General features: G+C 37.0%; 3 protein-coding genes across 10 annotated transcripts in view; 1 reads left to right on the top strand and 2 right to left on the bottom strand.

The window, feature by feature from the left end:
• LOC139970059 (uncharacterized) overlaps positions 1 to 15,632 on the bottom strand; it is a 351,315-nt gene extending 335,683 nt beyond the window's left edge. For both annotated transcript variants that reach the window (XM_071975679.1, XM_071975686.1), the window contains exon 1: positions 15,284 to 15,632. The gene's annotated coding sequence lies outside the window, so the exon portion shown is untranslated. The remainder of the gene's footprint in view (positions 1 to 15,283) is intronic.
• The window catches only part of LOC139970036 (NLR family CARD domain-containing protein 4-like), a 554,750-nt gene that overhangs the window by 113,673 nt on the left and 417,943 nt on the right, over positions 1 to 23,134 (bottom strand). The window lies entirely within an intron of this gene.
• LOC139970085 (uncharacterized) lies at positions 17,105 to 22,981 on the top strand. 6 transcript variants are annotated; one of them, XM_071975747.1, is made up of 6 exons: positions 17,105 to 18,268; positions 18,946 to 19,022; positions 21,199 to 21,359; positions 21,672 to 21,962; positions 22,542 to 22,742; positions 22,851 to 22,981. In XM_071975747.1, the coding sequence occupies exons 4-6, from the start codon at positions 21,880 to 21,882 to the stop codon at positions 22,933 to 22,935; spliced, it is 369 nt and encodes a 122-aa protein (XP_071831848.1). In that variant the 5' UTR covers positions 17,105 to 18,268; positions 18,946 to 19,022; positions 21,199 to 21,359; positions 21,672 to 21,879; the 3' UTR covers positions 22,936 to 22,981. The 6 variants fall into 6 exon arrangements, with proteins under 6 accessions (XP_071831848.1, XP_071831845.1, XP_071831846.1 ...); XM_071975744.1 differs by having other exon boundaries at positions 18,946 to 19,063; XM_071975745.1 differs by lacking the exon at positions 18,946 to 19,022.

The raw sequence follows: 23,134 nt of genomic DNA, 5'->3' as shown, positions 1-23,134 counted from the left end.
TACAATAAACAGTAATTTGACCAGTACCTTGACCGGTCCCTTAAATGTCACACCATGGAGCTATCTCCCATGGCCACACTAACAGGTAGCCTCGCAATTACCCTCAATGATCTCCCGACCAGTCCCTTGACCAGAATCCGGACTGGTATCCTGACCAGTACCCTAACCAGTACACTGAGTGGAACCCTGACTGGTAGAGTGACCAGTATGATGACCGGTACCCTGACCAGTCACATGACCAGTACCTTGACCGGTACCCTCACAGGTACCCTAACAGGAGCCCTCACAGTTACACTCGCCAGTACCCTCACTAGTACCCTGACCAGTCCCCTGACCAATCCCCTGAACGGTACCCTAACCAGTGCAATGTCCCATGCCTTGACTGTCACACCTGGGCCATCCCTGGTTGTTGCAGGCAGGCTTTGTATGGGTCAGGGGGATATTGTCTGGGGGGATTTTGTCCGGGGGATTTTGTCCTAGAACCCCTAAATAGCACTCAAAACGGATAATGGTACCAGACGGTACCTGTACGTTATCTGCTAGATTCATACGATGTCAAAAGGCTAGAAAATGCACTATAATACTGTTATCAGTCGTCAGTAGGTATATACCACACTCATCTCATATCAGTATTTGTTTCTAATGTCATAACAGGCAGTGGCGGAGCGTCCATACAGTCAGGCGGGGGGGCGGACTCAAATGGGAAGCTGGCGCCCTTTTCAGCTATTCACCACTTTTTACTTATTCGCGATTATTTACTTTTTTATTGCGCTCTCATCTACCTATTTACATTTGTCACATTTTGTTGGCGATGACACCTATACCTAAAGGGTCATTTCCGGCGATATAGGGAGTATCTTTACTCAAAAGATTTCTGTACGCTCTGCGCCAACCTGTGGTGGCGCTCCGCTTAGATAAAGTCGAAAGCGCCCGTACAGACCTTTCTCGCCCCTCTGACCAATATCCCTAGCTCCGCCACTGGCTCCCAATCTTCTTCCCCGTCAATCCGTCTAGTATCCCCCCCCCCCCTTCCCCAACCGAACCTCGTATGCTAAAGGAATATCTAATGATTAGCGACACTTATTCTAATGTTAAATCAGCAAAGAGCAAGCAATAATGATTTTATCACTAAGATTTTTTTTAATTTCCCTTTTACTCCGTCATTTAACTTCCCACTCAATCTTACACTCCCTGATACTCCTCCATCCCAATGTAGGAAACTTCATCGTTACACGCAGCACGAAACGATCTTTGTTCTACTTAATTGATCCTTATTGAGTCTTTCAACTTAAAAGCATATGTTTTCCAAATAGATTAGTGAAAGTTACACAGTTTAATAAATTAGAAGCATCTCCTTGTTAAAGAATTCCGATAAGCGTAACTTAGGGTTGAAAGAAATCAGTGAGAGCAGGCAGTAATGATATGAACTTACATATATATATATATTCAAATCTCTTATTGAACGAATTATCAGCCCCCTGGTTACATCGTCATTTATCATCCCTCCCCAATCCTGCCCTACCCTTCTTCACCTCGCACACTCCGCTCTATAGGGTTAAAAGAAATCAGCGAGAGCAGGCAGTAATAAAATTTACTTACATTAATGAATTTTTTAAATCTCATTTAGGACAAATTATTAGGTCCCCCTGGTAACATCATTTACCCCCCCCCCCATTCTCCCCTTCCATTCCTTACAATCACCGCTTCTCTTACACTTAACATATGAGATATCCTCGCAAAGCGTGATGAACTAGATCCCTCATTTATCTAATGCGTGGGAGGAACTCGAAACTTTCTTCCTTATCCGCATATTCCAAGCTTTCTCCAAGAAAAGAGTTACAGTACCTATTACCCAGATTTTTAAAAATAGCCTTCCTCCTCATAAAACGTGATGATCTATGTCTCTCATTAATCTAAAGCATGGATGAACTACCAACTTTAAGCATGTTACAAATTTTTTCCACAAAAGAGCTACGGAACCTACTACACACAAATTATGTAAATGTCACTAAACGGCATCCGTAGGGACATCGTTTTTTGGTCCACATTTGAGTTTCTATCATATCTTTAATCTGCTTTTCATATCTATCTTTTATTGTGATTGTTATGATGACCACATCTAAGGACTTTTGAGCCGTATTATTGTATCCAGTGGAATTGTCTCGCTGAGATATAAAAGGATGAATTTTCCGTACGTTTTCACGGTAGGCCCCTCTGTTCAAGGTCAATGCACGACTGTAACATTAGGTCCACTAAGTGCGGATATTGGTCTCCATTTGCCACTATTGCAGTAAACCCAACCGAGCAACGTGTCTACGGTGTCTCTTAAAAGACAATGTTATTAACAAATTCGAAAAGAATTTTTAATCTCTTTGGTGTCATTTTAAAAGTATTTCTGATAACATTACGTACAGAATTCTTTTATATGAGAAAGGTACATATGAGAAACATGACAATGACCGTGATAAAACCAATTTCAAGATTACTAGCGATCAATTCGCTCAATTTGTTTCAAAAAATGATTGAAAAGTGATATGAATTCCTCCTCATTCATTCTTTTTATTTGAGCATGTTGAACGCTTGCGATAACATGTCATTACGAATCATTGCAGACACTCACCCAAACCGTTAAAAAATACCGTCCCTCTCCCCCCTTCTCTTCCTACACTGAGCTCCCAACAGTGGCGGAGCGTCAATACAGTCAGGGGCGGATGCACCCCCCCCAAACGGACTCATATGGACTGCTGGCGCCCTTTTCAGCTATTTATCACTTTTTTTACTTATTCGCGATTATTGACTTTTTTATGGCGCTCTCATCTACCTATTGACATTTGTCACATTTTGTTGGCGATGACACCTATTTATTCTTCGTTTATCTGTAAATTAGCAAGGCCCGGAAAGGGTCATTTCCGGCCATATAGGGAGTATCTTTACTCAAAAGATTTCTGTACGCTCTGCGCCAACCTGTGGTGGCGCTCCGCTTAGATAAAGTCGAAAGCGCCCATACAGACCATTCTCACCCCCTCATACCAATACCCCTAGCTCCGCCACGATAACAGGAGTGACTTTCCATATGTTATTGGTAGGAAATTGCAGGATTTATTGGAATCCTTAATGAAAACTATACGTAGGTAGTCTTGTTTGCGTGGGGATTGAGTTGTGTAGGTGTTACACAAAAATGTAGATATGCTTTCTTTATTCTTGTGGAAAGCCGCTTTCACTTTGATATCAGATAAACCTGTGGTACATGTAGTGACGTAGCCAGGATTGTTCCAGTGGAGGAGGTGGGCGCTTGGGGGGGGGGGGGGCTTGACCAATTCCTGGGAGGGCGTCTTGTTACTACCTGAGTGGAGTGCCACCATGGGTTGGCGCTCAGCGTACGGGGGAAATTTTCAGCTATAAAGACCTCCTAGATCGTTGGAAATAACACTTCCCAGCACTAATAACACTTCGAATATGGGTTTGCTGAGTTAGGGAGCAATATGTTCGAAGTACAAGGACCAACCAATGAACACAATTTTAACATAAGAGGCAGAGATAAGACACTATAGCAGAAATCATTATGTCTTCTTTCTGTTTATTACTGATAAATGCAAATATTTTCATTAAAAATCAATATGAAATTTCATGTTACTTTCAGAAATATATAAACAAAGCAACTTCTACAACTTCAGCTCATTCACATTCATGCTATCAGCTAGAAAATTTACCATGAGGCACATTTTCTATGAGGCATTGATGTGAATACCACTGACATAACTTGTGCTATTCAAATGGATAAAGGGCTTGGTCAAGTCATGAATAAGGCTCTGCCCCATATATTGCACATGTACAAAAAGGGTTACTGCTGTACATGCAATACTTTTTTGATGGGGGAGAGGGGGGGGGGAGATGTGGTAACATGTTGAAAAGACCACATCTTTTAATTTGTCATTTTTCTTTTGAACATATGCAAATGCTAGAAATGAAAGCACTTGGAAATTTCTTAAAGAGATAGGCAGTTGTTGCCCTTGCACTGCTTTGAAGTCTGCACCACTGTAAATATTGTTGGAGTGGAGTTCTGCGAATCTCTTGATAGTCAAGTAATAAATTTTTCTTTCACTGTTTGTTAAACAGCTCCTAGCAGTAATATGTATTTACACGACATTGTATCTGAGGTTCATTATGTAACCGCTGTTTTCTACATACAGTCAAATTGAAAACCAATGTTAAACTTGTTCACTTGCAATGGTCTAAATTCAGAAAGTACATCAATATCATAACTCTTTTGCATGTTGTATAACGGTACTGAATTTGAAGTGGATTATATTTATCAATGAATATAGCAATGTTTTGGGTAAAAGCAATTAAAGCATCCACTTGAACTTCATGTTTTCCTTGCATTGTTTGCTACTTCCTCCTATCTAGATTCGAAAGGGACATATAGATAAATGCTCAATACCTCAAACAACATTATTTAACCTTGTTTCCCACAAAAAATGTTCTGTCCCAGTTTCTGTAAACTACTCGGGATAAATGGAGGGGTGGGGGGGGGGGGGGGAGTTGGACAGGTTGGGAAACTAAATATTTGACAGATGTTGTATTTGACAATAATTTCACCTTCCCAAGGAAGTAATACAGTTCTTTAAGTGGCATTTTATGAAGGACCTACAGTATGTAACGATAGCAGAATTGGTTATTGCCTCCTGCTGAAATGTCCAATAAAGACTCGCAGTATTGGAATGTTCATCAGATTCCTCATTTATAGAAACATCTGTGTTTATTGAAACTTTCCTAGGATGTTGCCAACAAGATGCAGTTGAAGTCTACTGTACCTTGTTGTCAAAAGTGGAGCTCTGTCAAAAGTGGAGTCAAAGTCAAAAGTGTCAAAAGTCAAAGTCAAAGTCAAAAGTCAAAGTCAAAGTCAAAAGTGTCAAAAGTCAAAGTCAGTGTCAAAAGAGTCAAAGTCAAAAGTGTCAAAAGTCAAAAGTGGAGCTCAAAAGTGGAGTCCTATCAACTAGTCTTATTCAAGCAGTGGCAACATATGGGAAAAAAGAAAAGCAAAATATGCTACAATTTTGTTAATATTATTTTGAACTATTTATCCCAACACCCTATCCTCCTTTTAAGGCTTTTGCAAGCTTGTAAACCAGTTACAGCACTCATGCAACATGATATGACAAAGGTTGATTGCCAGAACATGAAACTAGCAATTTTGAGTAAATTTGTTAAAAGAATGATGAAGTTAATACACTGAAATATTGAATGGGGCTCAAAAGAGCTTAAGAAGTCTTTTGAGGTACATTACTTGTTCTGATAAATATATTAATTGCCCTAAGACTCAGCTATTAAAGCAGCTACTAGTCAGATACTAGATAGTATGGGATCATGAAGGTTTTCAGATTTTACCTATATTGGCCTCAAATAACCTTTGACTTGGCTAAGAGCACTCAGCACATGATACACCTGCATACAAACTTCCATTAATCATTCTAATATTGAACTATCATGTTAACATGGCTTTCAGTTTCAGATATCTAGTTATCTCACATGGGCTTCTGCTATACTGTACAAATTTATAGAATAGTACTCAATGTCAGAAACCTATATGCACTACATATGACTACCAACTTTTCCTTGTTGAGTTAGATGCTCTATGTTACTCTACTGACCTTGAGTAGCCTTTGACCCTCAATGAAGCCAACACCTACTGAAAATTCCAGTATAAATATAAAATTTATGAAATGATTCAGAAAATACTTTAACAGAAAGGAAAACTATTACAAACACTTGTGTTCATACTGACCTCAGCGTAAACAATTTAGAGACCAAGAACATATGGTATAATCACTATTAGCTAACATTTCTTCCTTCTACTCTGCAATTTTGAGAGAACAATAAGCAAAATTGATACTGGCAAATGTAACATGGCAACAATAACAATAATTCACAAATGATGATGACATCAGAAAAAGTAGCAACCATGACAATGATGATGATTTGAAAATCTTAATGAGCAATCCTAAATGTAACTAGAATATCACTTTTAGTAGAGCAGGGTTCTCAGAAGCACGTTCTAACCTGGCGGTGGTCGTGGTTTGAATATGATTTTGCCTCTCCCTGCATGGTTTGAAAGTTGAGCGCCCGGGCTGAACATTTATGAACCAGGAAAAGCTTGCTGCCACTTATCTGGTCCGAAAAAATTATAGCATGAGGTAAATTTCCTCCTGTGTGCATAATTATCATAACAGTTCAAGAATTTTTACCAAAGGTGATCATATTTGAATATCTGGAGTCGGCTCGGACTTGAAGGGTCTTGGATTTGGCTCATACCAAGTGGGCTCGGACTTGGCTCAGACTAATTGGACTCGACTACAGCTCTGCCATAAATATAAAAAGATAATGGATTGTTAATAATTTATTATATGATGTTGAGAAGGTAGAGACTTAGAAAGTTAACTCCTAAATGTAATGGATAGCACTAAACTCTTCGTTTCACTAACAAAAGGATTCTCAAATACAGTACTAGCAACATTACAACTGAAATAATGGATCACCAATACGATGCAGTGAAGAAAGGGAGTTTAATAAAGAGCATCCCTCAATGTAATGACTAGGATAAAACTCTTAGTTTCACTAACAAAAGGATACCACATGCAGTACCAACAAGAGGGATGCCCATTATATTGAGGGTCCACTAGACTTAAGGTTTGCTAGACCCAACACCCCCATTGTGGGAAGCATTATTGAGCGTCTAGTTAGCATTTATTGGGTAACTGAAAGTATTGAAGGTCCTTGGTGACTCCCCTCCCAGTAGTTTTATAACATTTATGAACCAGGAAGAGCTTGGTGCCACTTATCTGGTCCGAAAAAATTATAGCATGAGGTAAATTTCCTCCTGGGTGCATAATTATCATAACAGTTCAAGAATTTTTACCAAAGGTGATCTTTGGTATCTGGAGTCGGCTCGGACTTGATGGGTCTTGTATTTGGCTCAGACCAGATGGACTCGGACTTAGATCGGGCTCTGGCTAATTGGACTCGAATACAGCTCTGCCATAAATATAAAGAGATAATGGATTGTTAATAATTTATTATATGATGTTGTGAAGGTAGACACTTTAGAGAGTACTCCTAAATGTAATGGATAGCATTAAACTCAATTTGAAGCATGGATAGATCTATTTATTGGTATGTCTAGGCCAGTGGTTGGGTCAACAGGGCAAACTTGTGAAAACCTTATTTAAACCATACATCTCAAAGCAGGGTACACTAGCTTGCAGAGATATATAATGTTTAGTATCATGTTATATCGCTACAGAAGGCTTTCAGTGGTCTTTTTAGATCCCCAACTGTCACTTTGAAAATGTTGTTTATCACTGTTCTCAATAGTTTTTACTGTATATTATTAAGATACAATAAGTTGTACATGCAGCCTACACATATACAGTAGCATACATGTCAGATTGACAAATTCATAAAATGAAACTTATTACATAATGGAAACCATGTGCAGTGCAGTTGGCATAATGGTGATCTATTTATAGACCCAACCAGCTAGTATCGGATCATAGCAACAAGTTACCACATGTATGCATTTAAGTGTTTTGTCACACAGTACAGTGCTAACATCATACAAGGGAGTTTTATTTGTTCCATAACAACTCTGATCATAATAGCCTGTTCGTGCAGGGAGTTGTAATGGAACAACTCCCTGGTTTGTGCTATGGACATGAGAACTATCTAGTGCCTGTTGAACATTAGTTTTGTGCATTTTCATGTTACTTACTAACACCAAATTACTGCACACAGATGGTCATTTTTAAAAGTATAAAAACTGAATACAATCAAGAGCTTTTATTTGGACATGATACCCAATATGAAACTACTTTAGTTGCACATACTGTATGTATGCTGGTTTTTATCATGAATGATTTTTATAGGAGCCTTGAATTTTTTTTATTTTTATGAAGTAGGTCTGGATTCCCTTGGCATTATAACCTGATTGAAATTTAACCTCTGTGATTGCACTAATATGTGAGACCATTGATCAACCTAATTAATAGTTTTTAATGATGAAGACACTGATAACAATTTCATAACTCATTAGTGTGAACACAATGCAAGGTTCAATGAGGTACTGTTTATTTCCTTAAAATGCATAGCTGGTGGTTTTTCAACATACTCTAATCCTTTCAAATATGTTACATTGAATCTTACACTTTTCCATTGATATATCACAGACTGTGTTTTTTTGTTATGGGACTCCGGAAAACTGGATCAAACCTAGCAATTCTGGACAAGGAATTTGCTCCTTTTGCAAAAACTCCTAAGTGCTCAAGTGACTGTACAGTAGGTCACCCTGTGAAGGCATTGTGGGACTTTGAGGAATACTTTTGATCAAGCTATTACTTCAGCACTATTAACACTACCCACATCATAACGTTAATATCAAAATGCCTAAATTACTTAGCCATGATTGCGTTGTTATTCTAAAATGAATACTCAATTGTTAACCTTCAGCCATGATTCATCCCATAGGTGCAGGGGGGAAAAACTCATGTTACAAAAAATTGTTGTACACTGCTACACTGAGGCCCTGTGTGACTTAGTTCTCTGAATCAGAACCAATGACACACCACTACTACTGTACGCACAGGGCTAAGTGATGCACACTAACACATATAGAGAATATTGTGGGGATGAATATTGTACTGAGATGGCAAACGTTTTCACATTTTTTACTTTTGTAACTCGTTTATGGAATCTATCAGGCCCTTTCTTTTACTGTAGTGTTCCGTTGCTTGTGTATCTGTTTTTGTGGAGTTGTGACTTTCTGACTGCCTTATTTTATGGCAGAGAGATTGAGACATACCCAAAGATTTATATTTCGTGAAATGGTTCAAAATTGCATCTCACGAATGCAAGTTCTTTCATACCCCTAAATTGACACATCTGTCGATAAGCTTACTGTAGTGAAGGCCTAAGTAAACATCCATTATCTTTGGATGCTGTTTGCTATGCTCTGAGCCTCTGACCTCAGAAAGGTCAGGTCCCAGAGATTAGTGGTATTATATTGAGGTAATTTTGGTTATTTTAGGGAGTAAGATTTCCAAATGCCCCAAAACATGCACAAACACAATTTGATCAGCATATACCTGAAATGGATTCAAACTCATGAAATATTTAACTCTGCTTGGCTGCAAAAAGTTATGGTTGCCTGCTGTATAGTTGCTAGTACTAGCTACAGTATTAGTAGGCTAGTATAGTAATAGTAGTACTAGGCCTAGTAGTAGTACTGTAGGCCTAGTAATATTTGGAGGTGCGTCAATTATTAAGCCTTTACTTTAAAAGATCTGGAAGATCACCAGGCTGCAAAATGTGTAGGTTGACCAATCTGTTACAAGTATATACTTTAATTTATTTATCACATTTTATATTCCGAGTATCAGCAAAGGCAGTAGCAGGCAGCTGTGATTTACCATAGCCAGTAATACTGATAGGTCCAATTTAGGGCTAACGTTAGGCCTAGGCTAGTCTACTCTAACTCTAACCATGGTCTTACTTTATTTGTGTTCAGCATGAAGATATTTACTCTAAATGTTATTAATATATCCGGAACACTTTTAAGGAATTTACTTACAATGCATATACTCCACCAAAGTTCCAAAAGCCAACTTCAAATGGGCAACGTTTACGGTAACCTGCGGCACTTTACTTTGTAGACTACATGGCTAGGCCCACATAAAGTAACGTTGAATGTAGGCTATTGGGATAGCAACGATACGATCCGATCGACTGCCCTGCCACCGAACACAGAAAGAATTGCTTATGTGTGGGGGCGTTGTTTCGTTACGTGTAAATTTGCCAGTTAAAATAGAAACTCTTATTTTCTTAAATATCCCAAATTAATGGAAGAAAAAGTACAAACACGAAGATTTCAGTGTAATTAGAGGAACCTTTAAGTTTCGGAACTATATATAGCCGCATTTGGTCAAAATCGAGGTGTAAAGTTGGGATCAACATATATACCACGTATATCTACTACGTAATTCTGTTATATACCCTTCAGAATTACCTCCACTTTTGAGGGGAAATTTTACCCTTTAAATGAACGATTTTTTTTTTGTAACTTCGGAATTGAAAAGTTTATGAGGTTTTCTCTTAACTCGAAATAATCAATCCTCAAAGGAAGTGAAATTGATTGAACAAGAAGACCCTAGACTTAGGTTTACCTGGTGTCAGGTAAACCTATCCCCGAGGTAAACCTAAGTCCCAGCTATCATGCGTTGAAGTAAACAAATATACCAATGTATATATATATATATATATATATATATATATATATATATATATATATATATATATATATATATATATATATATATATATATATATATATATATATAGTTTAGTGAAGAGCGCAAACCCGGAAAAGATATTGTCCTACAACACGCGATACAAAATTCGGGCAGCCTAAGAGGAGAAACTATATATATATATATATATATATATATATATATATATATATATATATATATATATATATATATATATATATATATATATATATAACATACATAATATTATCATAATTTGAGGTCAATAATGTCTACGATGCGCTGGCGATTGAACTGGCGGAGGGATGCAATAACTATTAATCAAAACATTGCTTATAGATATTTAATAGAAATACTCCTAGCACGGTCATTTCCTTTGCCGGAGAAATCCAAACAATATCTAAACTGATTGAATTCAGTTTCATTTTCTATTTTTCCCGCTGTAAGTTTAACAGTGTGTTGGAAGGATGGAAAACATATCAAAACAAAACAAAAATGGATTAGAGCTGAAAAGGCCACTCGTATCTTTTCGTGCAAATCGAATTAACAGAAATGGTAACAAACATAACGAAAAGCAATATAAAAAGAGAAATATAGAAAAGATAGGAGTATATTAATAAATATAAAACAAACGAAAGAATACTTGACAAAGGAAAAGGAAAGACATGTTGTTTATATGTAACCAATTATAGCAATCCTAATATGCCACATTAGTAGTTGCTATAGTTTTGTTCCCCCTGTTTCAAGTGTAGCAATCCTTATATGCTACATTAGTAGATGCTATATAGCTTTGTTCCCCTGTACCAAGTGTAGCAATCATAATATATAACATTAGTAGTTGCCATAGTTTTGTTCCCCTCATGTACCAAGTCTAGCTATCGTAATATGTTACAATAGTAGTTGCTATGGAAGTTGCTATAGTTTTGTTCCCTGTACCAAGTGTAGCATTCCTAATATGCTACATTAGTAGTTGCAATAGTTTTGTTTCCTGTATCAAGTGTAGCAATCCTAATATGGTACATTAGTAGTTGCTATAGTTTGGTCCCCTGTATCAACTGTAGCAATCCTAATATTCTACAATAGTAGTTGCTATATTTTTGTTCCCATGTACCAAGTGTAGCAATTCTAATATTCTACGTAAGTATTTGTAGATTTGTTTCCCTGTATCAAGTGTAGCAACCCTAATATTTAATATTATTATTTGCTATAGTTTTTCCCCTGTACAAAGTAAAGCAACCCTCATTTGTTACATTAATATTTTGCTATAATTGTGTTCCTCTGAACCTAATGTAGTAACCCTAACATGCTACATTAGTATTTGCTATAGTTTTGTCCCCCAATATCAAGTACAGCAATCTTTACATCCTACAATAGTATTTGCTATAGCTTTGTTCCCCTGAATCAACTGTAGCAATCCTAATATGCTACAGTAGTGTTTACTCTAGTGTTGTCTCCCAGTACCAAGTGTAGCAACCCCAACATGCTACTTTAGTAGTTGCTATAGCTTTGTTACCCAATTACACGTGCAGCAATCCTAATATGTTACATTAGTATTTGCTATAGTGTAGTTCCCCTGTACCAAGAGTAGCAATCCTAATATGTTACATTAGTATTGCTATAGTTTAGTGTCACTGTATCAAATGTATAGCAACCCTAATATGTTACAGTATTGAAAGTACTTTAGCTTGTTGACGGTATAACATGCACCCACAATTAGATATATGCTCGTGTTACTATGCGTTGTGATGCTGTCGAGCACTACTCCCTGTTTACTGTAATTCACTCATATGTGTTAATTGGATGATACTAAGTGTTCCCTATTCGACCTTTTATCCCATGCATGATGCAAAGTTACACTTTTACTAGTAGCAATTGGGACAGCACTAACCACACTTTCCGTGAAATTCGAGTTTGCTAGAGTTGTAGCCATATGACAATATACGTATCGACATAGGTGTAGGAATTTGGGGGCGGGGCTGCAGCCCATAGGAACAACACAAAATGAAATCTTAGAAAAGAGCAAAGTAAGTTAATGTCTACAACGGGGTTCGAAACAGACCTCTGATCCGAATCCAGCTATCGCTATAAATGTCTTTACTCTTTCCATTGTTTAAAATGCCCAGCCATTTTCCGTTATTTGTTTAATTTTTTAAATATTGAATCTTGTCAGCAAGAGTTTGATTAATATTAGAGATTTAATCATTGATATACTTTGCAACCTCAAGGTCATTTTCAATTCCATTATCATTATATGTAAAAGCTTATAATTATTAACCCGGGCAGAATCCTTTCGTTTTGCCAATGATTTCCTTAATAACATTCCAAGTTTTCCTGAGGTCAGTCTTTTATTCACAGAAAATATTCTTTGCTACGCGAATACTGGTTGCCAACTTGTATTAAAATGGTGTATTTAAGCTTGTTTGAAGGAGTGCAGCTGTAAAGATATGCTTTGTAGTTACAGAACGAACAATATCAGAAGTAATCCATGGAACGACTTTCTGAGATCTCTTAATTGTGTGACCTGTAAGTGAATAATGTTTACTACAGAAAGAATTAACATATGGTACATAAATTACACTCCATGTCCTCTAACTGTATGTGCCAGTATACAAAATAGGCCTTCATAAATTACATTTTAAAGACACCTGATGTCATCTAATGTTCAAGAATACATACATGATAATACCAGTATCTGTCCTCTTACTGTATGTACCATATAGTTAATAAATTACACTTCCTGTCCTCTAACTGTAAGTGCCAATATTCTTCATAGGCCTACATAGCTTACATTATACAGACACCTGATGTCCTCCTCTGTTCAAGAATACATACATTATAATACCAGTATCTGTCCTCTAACTGTATGTGTCAGTATACTAAATAGGCCTCGTAACTTACATTATAGAGACAACTGATGTCCTCTAATGTTCAAGAATACATACACTAAAATACCAGTGTCTGTCCTCTAACTGTATGTGCCATATGCTACATTAATTGCACTACATGTCATCTAACTCTTAGTGCCAGTATACTTCATAGGCCTAAATAACTTATATGATACAGACACCTGATGTCCTCTAATGTTCAAGAATACATATATTATAATACCAGTTTCTGTCCTCTAACTGTATGTGTCAGTTTACTTAATAGACCTACATAACTTACATTATAGAGACATCTGATGTCCTCTAGTGTTGAAGAATGCATACATGATAATACCAGTATCTGTCCTCTTACTGTATGTGCCATATGCTACATTAATTGCACTACCTGTCTTCTAACTCTTAGTCCCAGTATACTTCATATGCCTACATAACTTATATGATACAGACACCTGATGTCCTCTAATGTTCAAGAATACATATGTTATAATACCAGTTTCTGTCCTCTAACTGTATGTGTCAGTTTACTTAATAGACCTACATAACTTACATTAAACAGACACCTGATGTCCTCTAATGTTAAAGAATACATACATTATAACACCAGTATCTGTCCTCTAACTGTATGTACCATATGCTACATAAATTACACTTCCTGCCCTCTAACTCTTAGTGCCAGTATACTTCATAGGCCTACATAATTTACTATATGTGTATCCTTGCACCGTAGGTACCACGTCTACTCATAATTTACAATGTCAAAGTATTTACAATAATATATATATACTTAAAACTGCAGTTTGTGTTGAAAATCTGCTTATTTAACACTAACTGGTAAGGACGTACAATAAAAAGAAGCTTAATAACCCTTACTAAAATTTGCCAAATAAACTAGGATATTGGATATAAGAGCGTTTAGTTTATGGAAAAACCAAGCTCGTGAACTAGTTGGAATATTCATGTACCATGTCTGTTTCGGACCTGAACACTGATTGGTTACGAAATATGAATGTGAACGATTCTAGTATAATAACAAAGCCGAAACTTGTTTGTGAAATTTCCGGAATCTACACTATTTAATGGAGAGTTCATAGTTCCTATGATTCATAACCAGTGATGTCGTCAGGAGCTTTATCTCAGGGGGCACTGCTGGGGCACCAATGTCTACTAGAGAAGGGCAACACATTTAATCACCAATAGAGAAGGTGCATGGTGTTTTAATGCTTTAATGGTGGGACTCGGGGGGGGGGGTGATTTTAATTTTGTACGGAGAAGTGCCCATGCAGCCTGTACTATTGCCTCTAAATGTATGTACCTTAATACAAATTTACCTGTCCAGCATATGTTGTTATAGGAACAAGACGAGTGTCTTCAGCAGATGTGGGACAATACCAAATACATGACGGACAGCAAAAAAATCAGGTACATACTGAGTCTGATACTACTGACATATTTGGTTATCGGATGAAAATAATCCTTTACAACACTACGAGTTACACTAAACGTGTGTCAAACACGTAACCGACTGCACTAACGTTCAACTCTTAATTAAAATATACGTATTACTTCTCTAATTACATTACAATGTCACATAGTCACGGGTTTTATGTACAATGCAATATATTACAAGCACAAAAAGGCCCCATGCAGCAGTTTTTGTTGTTTAACTGTAACTTAATAAGGTAACATATGTTGTAATATTGCAGTTGTAATTAAACAAATTAATGAAATGAAGTGTTATTCATAGTACAATACAGTTACTTTACAATATTGTACAGTTTCATATCAGTTTCAGCTTGTATCACGATATAAATGTTATAAAACACATGTAACTATATCATGTATTCATTACACTATATGGAACAAACTACGTCACGGTCATTTAACATCATTATAGTTAATTTGAAATCAAGCAGCTCCTCTTGTAATGTACAACATACACTGGTCATACGAATCAAACCTACGTTAACGGTAGAAACTAACGTTACCTCGCTCTGCAGTCTAATACTGTGATTTATTTTTATTTTCATGGAAATTGGCTAGAAATGGAATTTGTTCTCCTTGATGGTCAATTAATCTTACCTCTGCTCTGATTTTCTCTCCTGGAACTATTTCGTTAACTTTCCAGACTCTAATATTTGACATTATAAAATGGCGGAACGGTTCATCATGTTTATCCCTGTTACGATGTGATACAATGTAATCAACATACACACACAGTATGGAATGAAAAACCATGTCTTCATTACCAGGGGATTCGGGTGATAAACAGATAAACCTAATCAATCTACAGATAACACACATCATGCATAGACCAACAAACATATCCACCAGACTAACTGACATGGCCCACACAGATGCACACAGAAGTGTAAATAATTATTCTAACATCTTAATCCTCTGTGCACCCCTAGACTAGCAACATTTCCCTACATGAACTAGGGAGCTAGCTTACGACTTTTATTAAAACAAAGGTTTCAATATAGTTGTACCCACACACTACCACTGCACAGGCAGTATACAGCTAATAAGAACAATATATCTGCCTGGTATAGGATTGCCATGGTAACCTAAACAATTCCACCAATCCTGTGCACCCAGATCTCTCTAGGGGGTCTACCCTATGCAGCCTGTTGTGTAGCTATTTTAGTCAACCCCTCTTCCAATAGAACAACCCATCTAATTAGTCTATGCTGCACAGGTTATACCTGCTAAGTAATTTGACACCATGGAACCACCTCGTTCCTGGGCGTAGCTGCAATGGCTTCACCACATCAATTAACAATGTACCATACAGGTTACATACAGCCTATGGCTATATTAATAACATATAAAACTACTAGCACTGATAAAAAGGTGCACTTCAATGTCTTGACATTCCTATTGAATGCTACCATGAATACTGATGAGAATACATCAGTTAGATCCTTAAACTATTAAAGATAAGAGTAATAAGTACAATAAAGTAAAAAGAACATACCTGAGGGGCAGAAAGGAACAAAACTCAGAGCAAAATGAATAGTACAGCAACACAATGTCATATGGTATATCAATGTGCCACTGACGGGTCACTTTCCCCTAATCTCTGAATGGCTGTACCACTATCTGTGAAGGTAACTTAATAGAAATTATAGGGGCCTCTATTTTGTTCAAATCATATTATATTCCTAACACACACATATATATATATATATATATATATATATATATATATATATATATATATATATATATATATATATATATATATATATATATATATATATATATATATATATATATACATAGGCGTAGGAGCCTCATTTGATTTGGGGGGGGGGGCTGTAACGACTTGACCGAAAAATATAACCAAATTTTTTCGCGCGCTCCGCGCGTTCCACATGTTAATGTGCATAACATATAGGCATCCAGCAGTTATTACATCACCTGCCAATAACATAAAATCATTTTCCATGTTATTACCCTTCCATATTGGTTAGAATTATTGGGGAAGTCGTTACAACAATAATGATAATAATAATGATATAAGTTGAACCATTGCAAAACACATTGCAAATTCTTCTTCTTTCAGTAGGTGCCAGTGGCGGAGCTAGGGGTATATTGGTCAGGGGGGGGGGGAGAGAATGGTCTGTAGGGGTGCTTTTGACACTATCTAAGCGGAGCGCCACCACAGGTTGGCGCGGAGCGTACAGAAATTTTTTGAGTAAAGATACTCCCTAGATCACCGGAAATGACCCTTTCCGGGCCTTGCTGATTTGCAGATAAACGAAGAATAAATAGGTGTCATCGCCATTTGTCAGAAAATTGCACCAACAAAGTGTGACAAATGTCAATAGGTAGATGAGAGCGCAATAAAAAAGTCAATAATCGGGAATAAATAAAAAGTGGTAAAAAGCTTAAAGGGCGCCAGTGTGGCAGTAATGAGTGTCCGGGCGTCCGTAGGACACTTATTACTAGGAAATAGTGTCTCATTTGCGTGAATAGTGTCTCAGGGACACTTTCCCTTGCTTTCTACGCCACCGTGGAAAGTGTCCGGGTTCTCTTCAAAGAGCTTTAACGTGGTTCTGTTGAGTGACAAACATTTCTGGCCCTATCTACGTTCCCTTATTACTTAAAAGGAGGTAATTTACTAGCGAAGACCAGGTTGACAATGTTATATATCGGTCAGCATGCACCCTCAAAACTCGGTTAAAGTATAACTAATACTTCGAGTGTCGACTGTTGTGGGAAGAGGCGGCAAAATGTTATTATTATCATGGAGACTACACTCCAGAGGGACGCTGTCCGCTCTATTTCGATCGTCGACTGTCAGAAGGCTGCATAATGAATGTTAAACTTATCTTCCGAACTAATTAGTCATGTCTGTCTGACTCTGCTGCTTATCAATCGTTACTACCATTAGGGTAGTTGTTTGGAAGGTCGGAATTTCTAAACGTTGGAGAAAGATCAACCATGTAGGTCGAAGGTAAATGTATTTTAACCGATACGCGGCGGTGATAGTTCCCCGCCATCCGGAGCATGGAGGTCAAATCCGGGGTCAGAGCAGGGAGTTGTTATGGAAAAACTCCCTGGTCACAGTCAATATATTTTATTCAGTACGCGGGAAATGTGGAAATCTCCCGCTCTACGTTCTAGGTGTGACATGCGTATTTGCATTCTACTGTAAAATGTATACTGCTGTTTACTCAGTGAAGTAAGCCGAATGTGCCGTCTACGTCGTTACATGTCGCAGGCCCAAAATTTCTTAGTAGCTGCATATATGCACGCACAGTAATTGCATTAAGAGTTGAGACCGTTAACTTACTTAGCCCGATCTGATATTACAAGATGACTTCTCCTGACCTGGATACCGATGACGAGTAGGTCTACATTATCATTGGAAAATATCTTTCGTCAGGACTGTACCCTGAAAAGTCTACGATAAATCTAGAAAGATCGATAAGGGGAAGATCGAAGAGTTTTAGACTGACGGGAGATGCCGATCTAGTTTACGTCGGCCCACATGGCAACGAAGATAGGCCCTTGGCCAAAGCCCACAAAATTAAAGCTTACAAGAAGGGTTTGGCGGTAAGTGTATTATTTGTTTATTTGTATAAAACTTTTAGGAATTATTTCCACTGAAGAAAATGATTCCATAGATATGCATATAACTTGAACTAAGTGCATTGGCCATTTGGGCCTTGCAGATTATAGGTATATTTTATTATTTGTAATCACCTAAGAGTAGAACTGAAAAGTCTAAACTTTATAAGTGTTAGAGAATATCGTGATGCATAATTAGTCGGCAAGACACGAATAGTATTAGGCTACTATAGGCTAGCCTACTGTAGCCTAGGAGTAGGACTTCGAGAGTTAACCCTATATTTGCAAATAATTTGCTTTATTCAAATTCAAGCCACTCCGATTGGCAATCTCTGAAATAAAGCCTACTTGGTATAATTTTTGTTACTCTGGTAACTGCCAAAACTCCCAGATCAGCTGTCAGTTACATATCAGCTGTGTATTGTGTACCCATGCTACCATGATTAATTTCAATAATGATTATGTGTTTGAAATTGCTAGGTTAAAAAAAAAAATCTTCAGGATAGGACTTTTCAGATTTTCTGAAAGATATGTCCTGGGATTAGTCCCCTTACTAGTTAAAACACAAGGTAGCAAGGGAGAGGGGGGGGGGGTCCCTGTCTTGTCCATTTGGAGGATCAATTAAATTAATGAGTGTTACTTTATTATCTCTTTCTTTTTAGAGGTTTTCCCATATTTTTTTAATATATTGGTGCCGGGATGTGCACAGACACTGCAGCAGGTCGAATATATGCTATAGGTAATCAGTTGGCCACCTGCCCATCACTTCATTGTCAGAAGGTTAGCTGTGTTGGTTAATAATTTTTAATAAGTTTAATGGGCCTCTTTGCTGGTGATATTTTAATTATGCAAACATGTACATGGTTATGGTATGAATATTCATTAAACATTCTTCCACAGTAATTAAGGTTGTTAATATATGCACAAAACAATGTTGCAATTAAATTAGTGCAGGTTAAACCATGGAGCTATAAACCTGGGATTATAGCTCCATGGACCAAGTTTATATCATTTATATTAAATTTGCAATGTATTATCACATGTAGACACTGCTTGGTGATATACTGTAGTATTGCTAGAATAGTGACCAGAATGGACCAAAAAAACTAATATAGGCCTATAGTGTAATCTCTTTGACAAATTTGAGGGTGGGTGAATAAATTTCTATTCAGGAGGATAGCTGGTTGTTGAGAGAAACAATTGAAAAAAGAGCAAATAAAAATGCACAACAATTTGCTTTCGTTTTATCCCACATGTTATCATGAACTTATTTGACCAAATGATAGGAGTATTTTGGTATAAGACCCTAATTTGAAAGAAAGGGATCTGAGAAGGTGGCTAAATCAATAGAAATATCAGGTTCATTTCAATTTCTGTAAGAGTCCTTGTAGGACACGAGTGGTGACAATTTCACCACCTTAGTATTATTTTCATCTGCATTTCAGCAGGAGGCACATGTACACCTGATTTTGATGGAATCTGCAATGGAAGTTGTGTAACATGTTTTTTTTTTCAAATACCTATCCTAGCTCATAGGCCTTACATGTTAATGGAATACATATGGACCACCTTATGCGTTCAGCTTATTAATGCTAGGCCTGGGTCGAAAATACTGTTCACAAGCAGCACAGTTATCACTAAATCACTTTGTTTTTTGTCATCTAAAAGCAATATTTGTTTGCATGATTGTAACTGCAAAGTCATTCACCATATGCATACCAAGTTATCAACCGATGCTTAAAGTTTGCATCCCTTTGTTGGCCAGTGCAAGAGTATAAGGAGTATGTGTGGAGATTGTCCAGAGAAGGAAAGATCTAGCTCATTCATTTGTTCTTAAAGTTATAATTTACTAAGCATATATTAAAGATGATCATGATGGTGGTACATTCAGTAGACTTAATGACTCGCAGTACTGTCGGGAATTTTCATGTACTGCAGCCATACACACAAATTTCGCTAAGAACACATTTTGGTATTTTTTTTTAGCTGCGTATAATTAAAGCAACAGGAAAACCTTTACATAGGACTTCATAATTATCTGATATGAATTTCAAAATGAAAAGAAAACTGAATTGTGATATGAAGCAAGAATGACACATGAACATAACAGAGTTCAGTACTTGAATTGTTGTCATAAAGAAGTATCCGAGAAAATGTCCTAGGTACGTACATTCATATGCAGTTCATAACTAAAGTACCAACAGAGCCATAGCCTTTTGTCCAAAATTCATCCCCAATGAACCCATGTGCTTATTTCAACATCTATTTAAGTAAAATTTGCTACTTGGTTAATAACCAAGAAGTCTTTCCTTCCATACTGTAACTCTACAGTGTGAATTTCTGTCATTAATATAAAAAATTCTGCAAATTCCCTTCAAAGATTAATTTGTAACATTTCTAAATGCTTACAATATATAGATACCAAAGTATAGGTACCTATACTACCAATGTATGCTTCCTACATCAGTTAGGTGTAACCCTGTCATCTCACTGACAGATTCCAAGGCAATTTTCTGACTAACTATCAATCACTCATCCAGGTACTTATACATCTGTTCCCCCCCCCCCACCCCACATTCAAAGGTGATGAAAATGGTTACCAGGCCTATGATAGTCCCTAGTGACAATTACCATCTAGGTTGTCAGCTAGATCAATGTATGTGACTTGCATCTTACTTCAGAGATTTCCCATTGGACTTCCATATAACAGCTGGGTTTGACTAGTCAGTAACTAATAGGTTTGGTAATGAAGAAAAAAATTGGTAACAGAGTCTTCCAGTGTGAGTTACAATAAAAAGTAAAAAAAACAATTGAATGTTTAGCATTTTACAAAACTCAGATATAAATCACTTGAACATCAGTTCGTATGATTAGATTGTGTATGGTTCTGAATGCCATTTTACTTCTTTTTTTAGATGGGTGTGGATATGATTGGACCCCTTCCAGAGACCATCAATGGAAATAAGTACATCATATAAACCCTATGTGACTATTTTTCAAATGGCCAGAGGCTGTTGCTGTACAGAAACAAAACAGCAAAAACTGTTGCAAACTTTCTGTTTGAAACCATGGCCAGGTAAATATCCATCTACTTTTGTTTCTACTTTACATGGAATTAGTTATGCAGACCTGCATTTGCACTGTTTTAACTGTGACCCAGAAAGCGGCCAAATGGTTACAGGAATTTATAGAAGTTGTTTCTTAAGTTAATGTCAATGAAATGTTAGTGGGATATGGTCAGTGCTTTTAACTTACTTTTTTTTTTAAATCAGTGCTGAAATGATTTCCTGATTAAACCATGTAGCCATTCTGCAGATGCCAGTAGTTCATTACATTACTCGTAATCAATACTTTAACAAAAGTTATTTAAATGTTTCCATTTATTTAGATTTGGGTGCATGAAAATTGTCATCTCAGACCAGAGAGGAGAATTTGTTAATGCTCTGAACAAGTCCCTGTTTGACATGATAGGGGTAGACCACAGAGAATCCTCTAGCTACCACCCACAGACCAATGGGCTTGATGAAAGATTCAACCAAACTCTGCAAAGGTCACTCATCAAGGTTGTCAATGAAAACTAACATGACTGAGATGAAATGCTGTCTTCAATTCTCATGGGGTACCATACAGCCAGACATGGTTCAATAGGTCTTTCACCTTTTGCTGTGATGTTTGGAAGGTTTGTAATAATTTAAACCTGCCATTGCTGAATAGAGATTTACATTTGCTAAGGCCATATACAGAGAAAAAGCAATCAGGGATAAGAGAGTTTGGACAAATCTTGCATAGCTACACCAGTCCTCTGTACGATAAAATCTAATTTGACACATCCCAGGTCCTGGGAAAAAACGCTAAATAGAGGACCATCAATAACCCAATTTAAGTTATAATATCTAAACAAATAAATATTAACCCTGTATATGGTACACTCTGCAGCAAGTACAAAATATGAACATTCATTAAACTGTAAATGCATGCCCATTAATTTAAAAGATACATGCAATTAATGCCACTGACATTGGTTTTGTTTTTCATATACTATATATTAATCATAATTGACTGGTATGCAAGTTGGACCTATAACAGCACAGAATATATATAAGGGTTTTATATTTGTGCTGGTTTGAGTATGTGATGTGACTCAAATTTCTGGTTCAATGGTCTTAATAGTGAAAATAAAATATATAAAAATTTATTTATTCTTCAGTCAAGAAAGTGTTGTGAATAATTGAATGTTAATTTATCTTCATATATCCAGAGAGCCATTGCAACCAGTCGACATTGAAGACTCCATTGTCCAACCAGAAGCTCCTACTACAGACTGCAGCGATGCACAGCGGGAGAGGGTTTTTCAACTCATGTCACAGTCGCGGGACATAATCAAAGGTGTTGTGAAAGAAAATATTGGCAAAGCCCAAGAACGGCAAAAAAAGAATTTGGATAATAGGCACCAAAAAAGGTAATTATATAATGCTATGTTGTACATTGAAGTTGTAATTAAATGAATGGCAACATATGCATTGTATTATGATGTTTACGTATATCTGCTGGATTTTATTTTATTCAGAGCTTCGAAGTTGGTTCCAGTGTTCTCGTACGGAATGCTAGAAAGGATGCCCGAAGAGGAGGGAAGCTCGAAAACTCTTGGCTAATTGGGCCGTATGAAGTGAAGGCTGTGAATGAGAAAGTACTGTACACTCTAAAAAAGTTGGTCATTTTTTTTGCCCAACTTTTAACCAACGCTGGGGAAGTATGTATCCAACCAACTGTTGAGCATTTTTTGCCCAATTGCCGCTGGGTAATGTTTTTACTCATAGTTGGGCATATTATTTTACCCATAAATAGTAATTA

Source organism: Apostichopus japonicus, chromosome 7, assembly GCF_037975245.1.
Source record: "Apostichopus japonicus isolate 1M-3 chromosome 7, ASM3797524v1, whole genome shotgun sequence".
NCBI lineage: Eukaryota > Metazoa > Echinodermata > Holothuroidea > Aspidochirotida > Stichopodidae > Apostichopus > Apostichopus japonicus.
The sequence above is the reverse complement of the archived record's forward strand: the minus strand, read 5'-3'. Positions and strand labels throughout refer to the sequence as shown.

Excerpts from the sequence above, each read along its gene's own strand:
- LOC139970085 (XM_071975748.1), top strand. The coding sequence starts at position 21,880 with ATGCTGTCTTCAATTCTCATGGGGTACCATACAGCCAGACATGGTTCA. Across the intron at positions 21,963-22,541 it reads TTTGCTGTGATGTTTGGAAG|AGAGCCATTGCAACCAGTCG; the intron begins GTTTGTAATAAT and ends TCATATATCCAG. Across the intron at positions 22,743-22,850 it reads GATAATAGGCACCAAAAAAG|AGCTTCGAAGTTGGTTCCAG; the intron begins GTAATTATATAA and ends TATTTTATTCAG.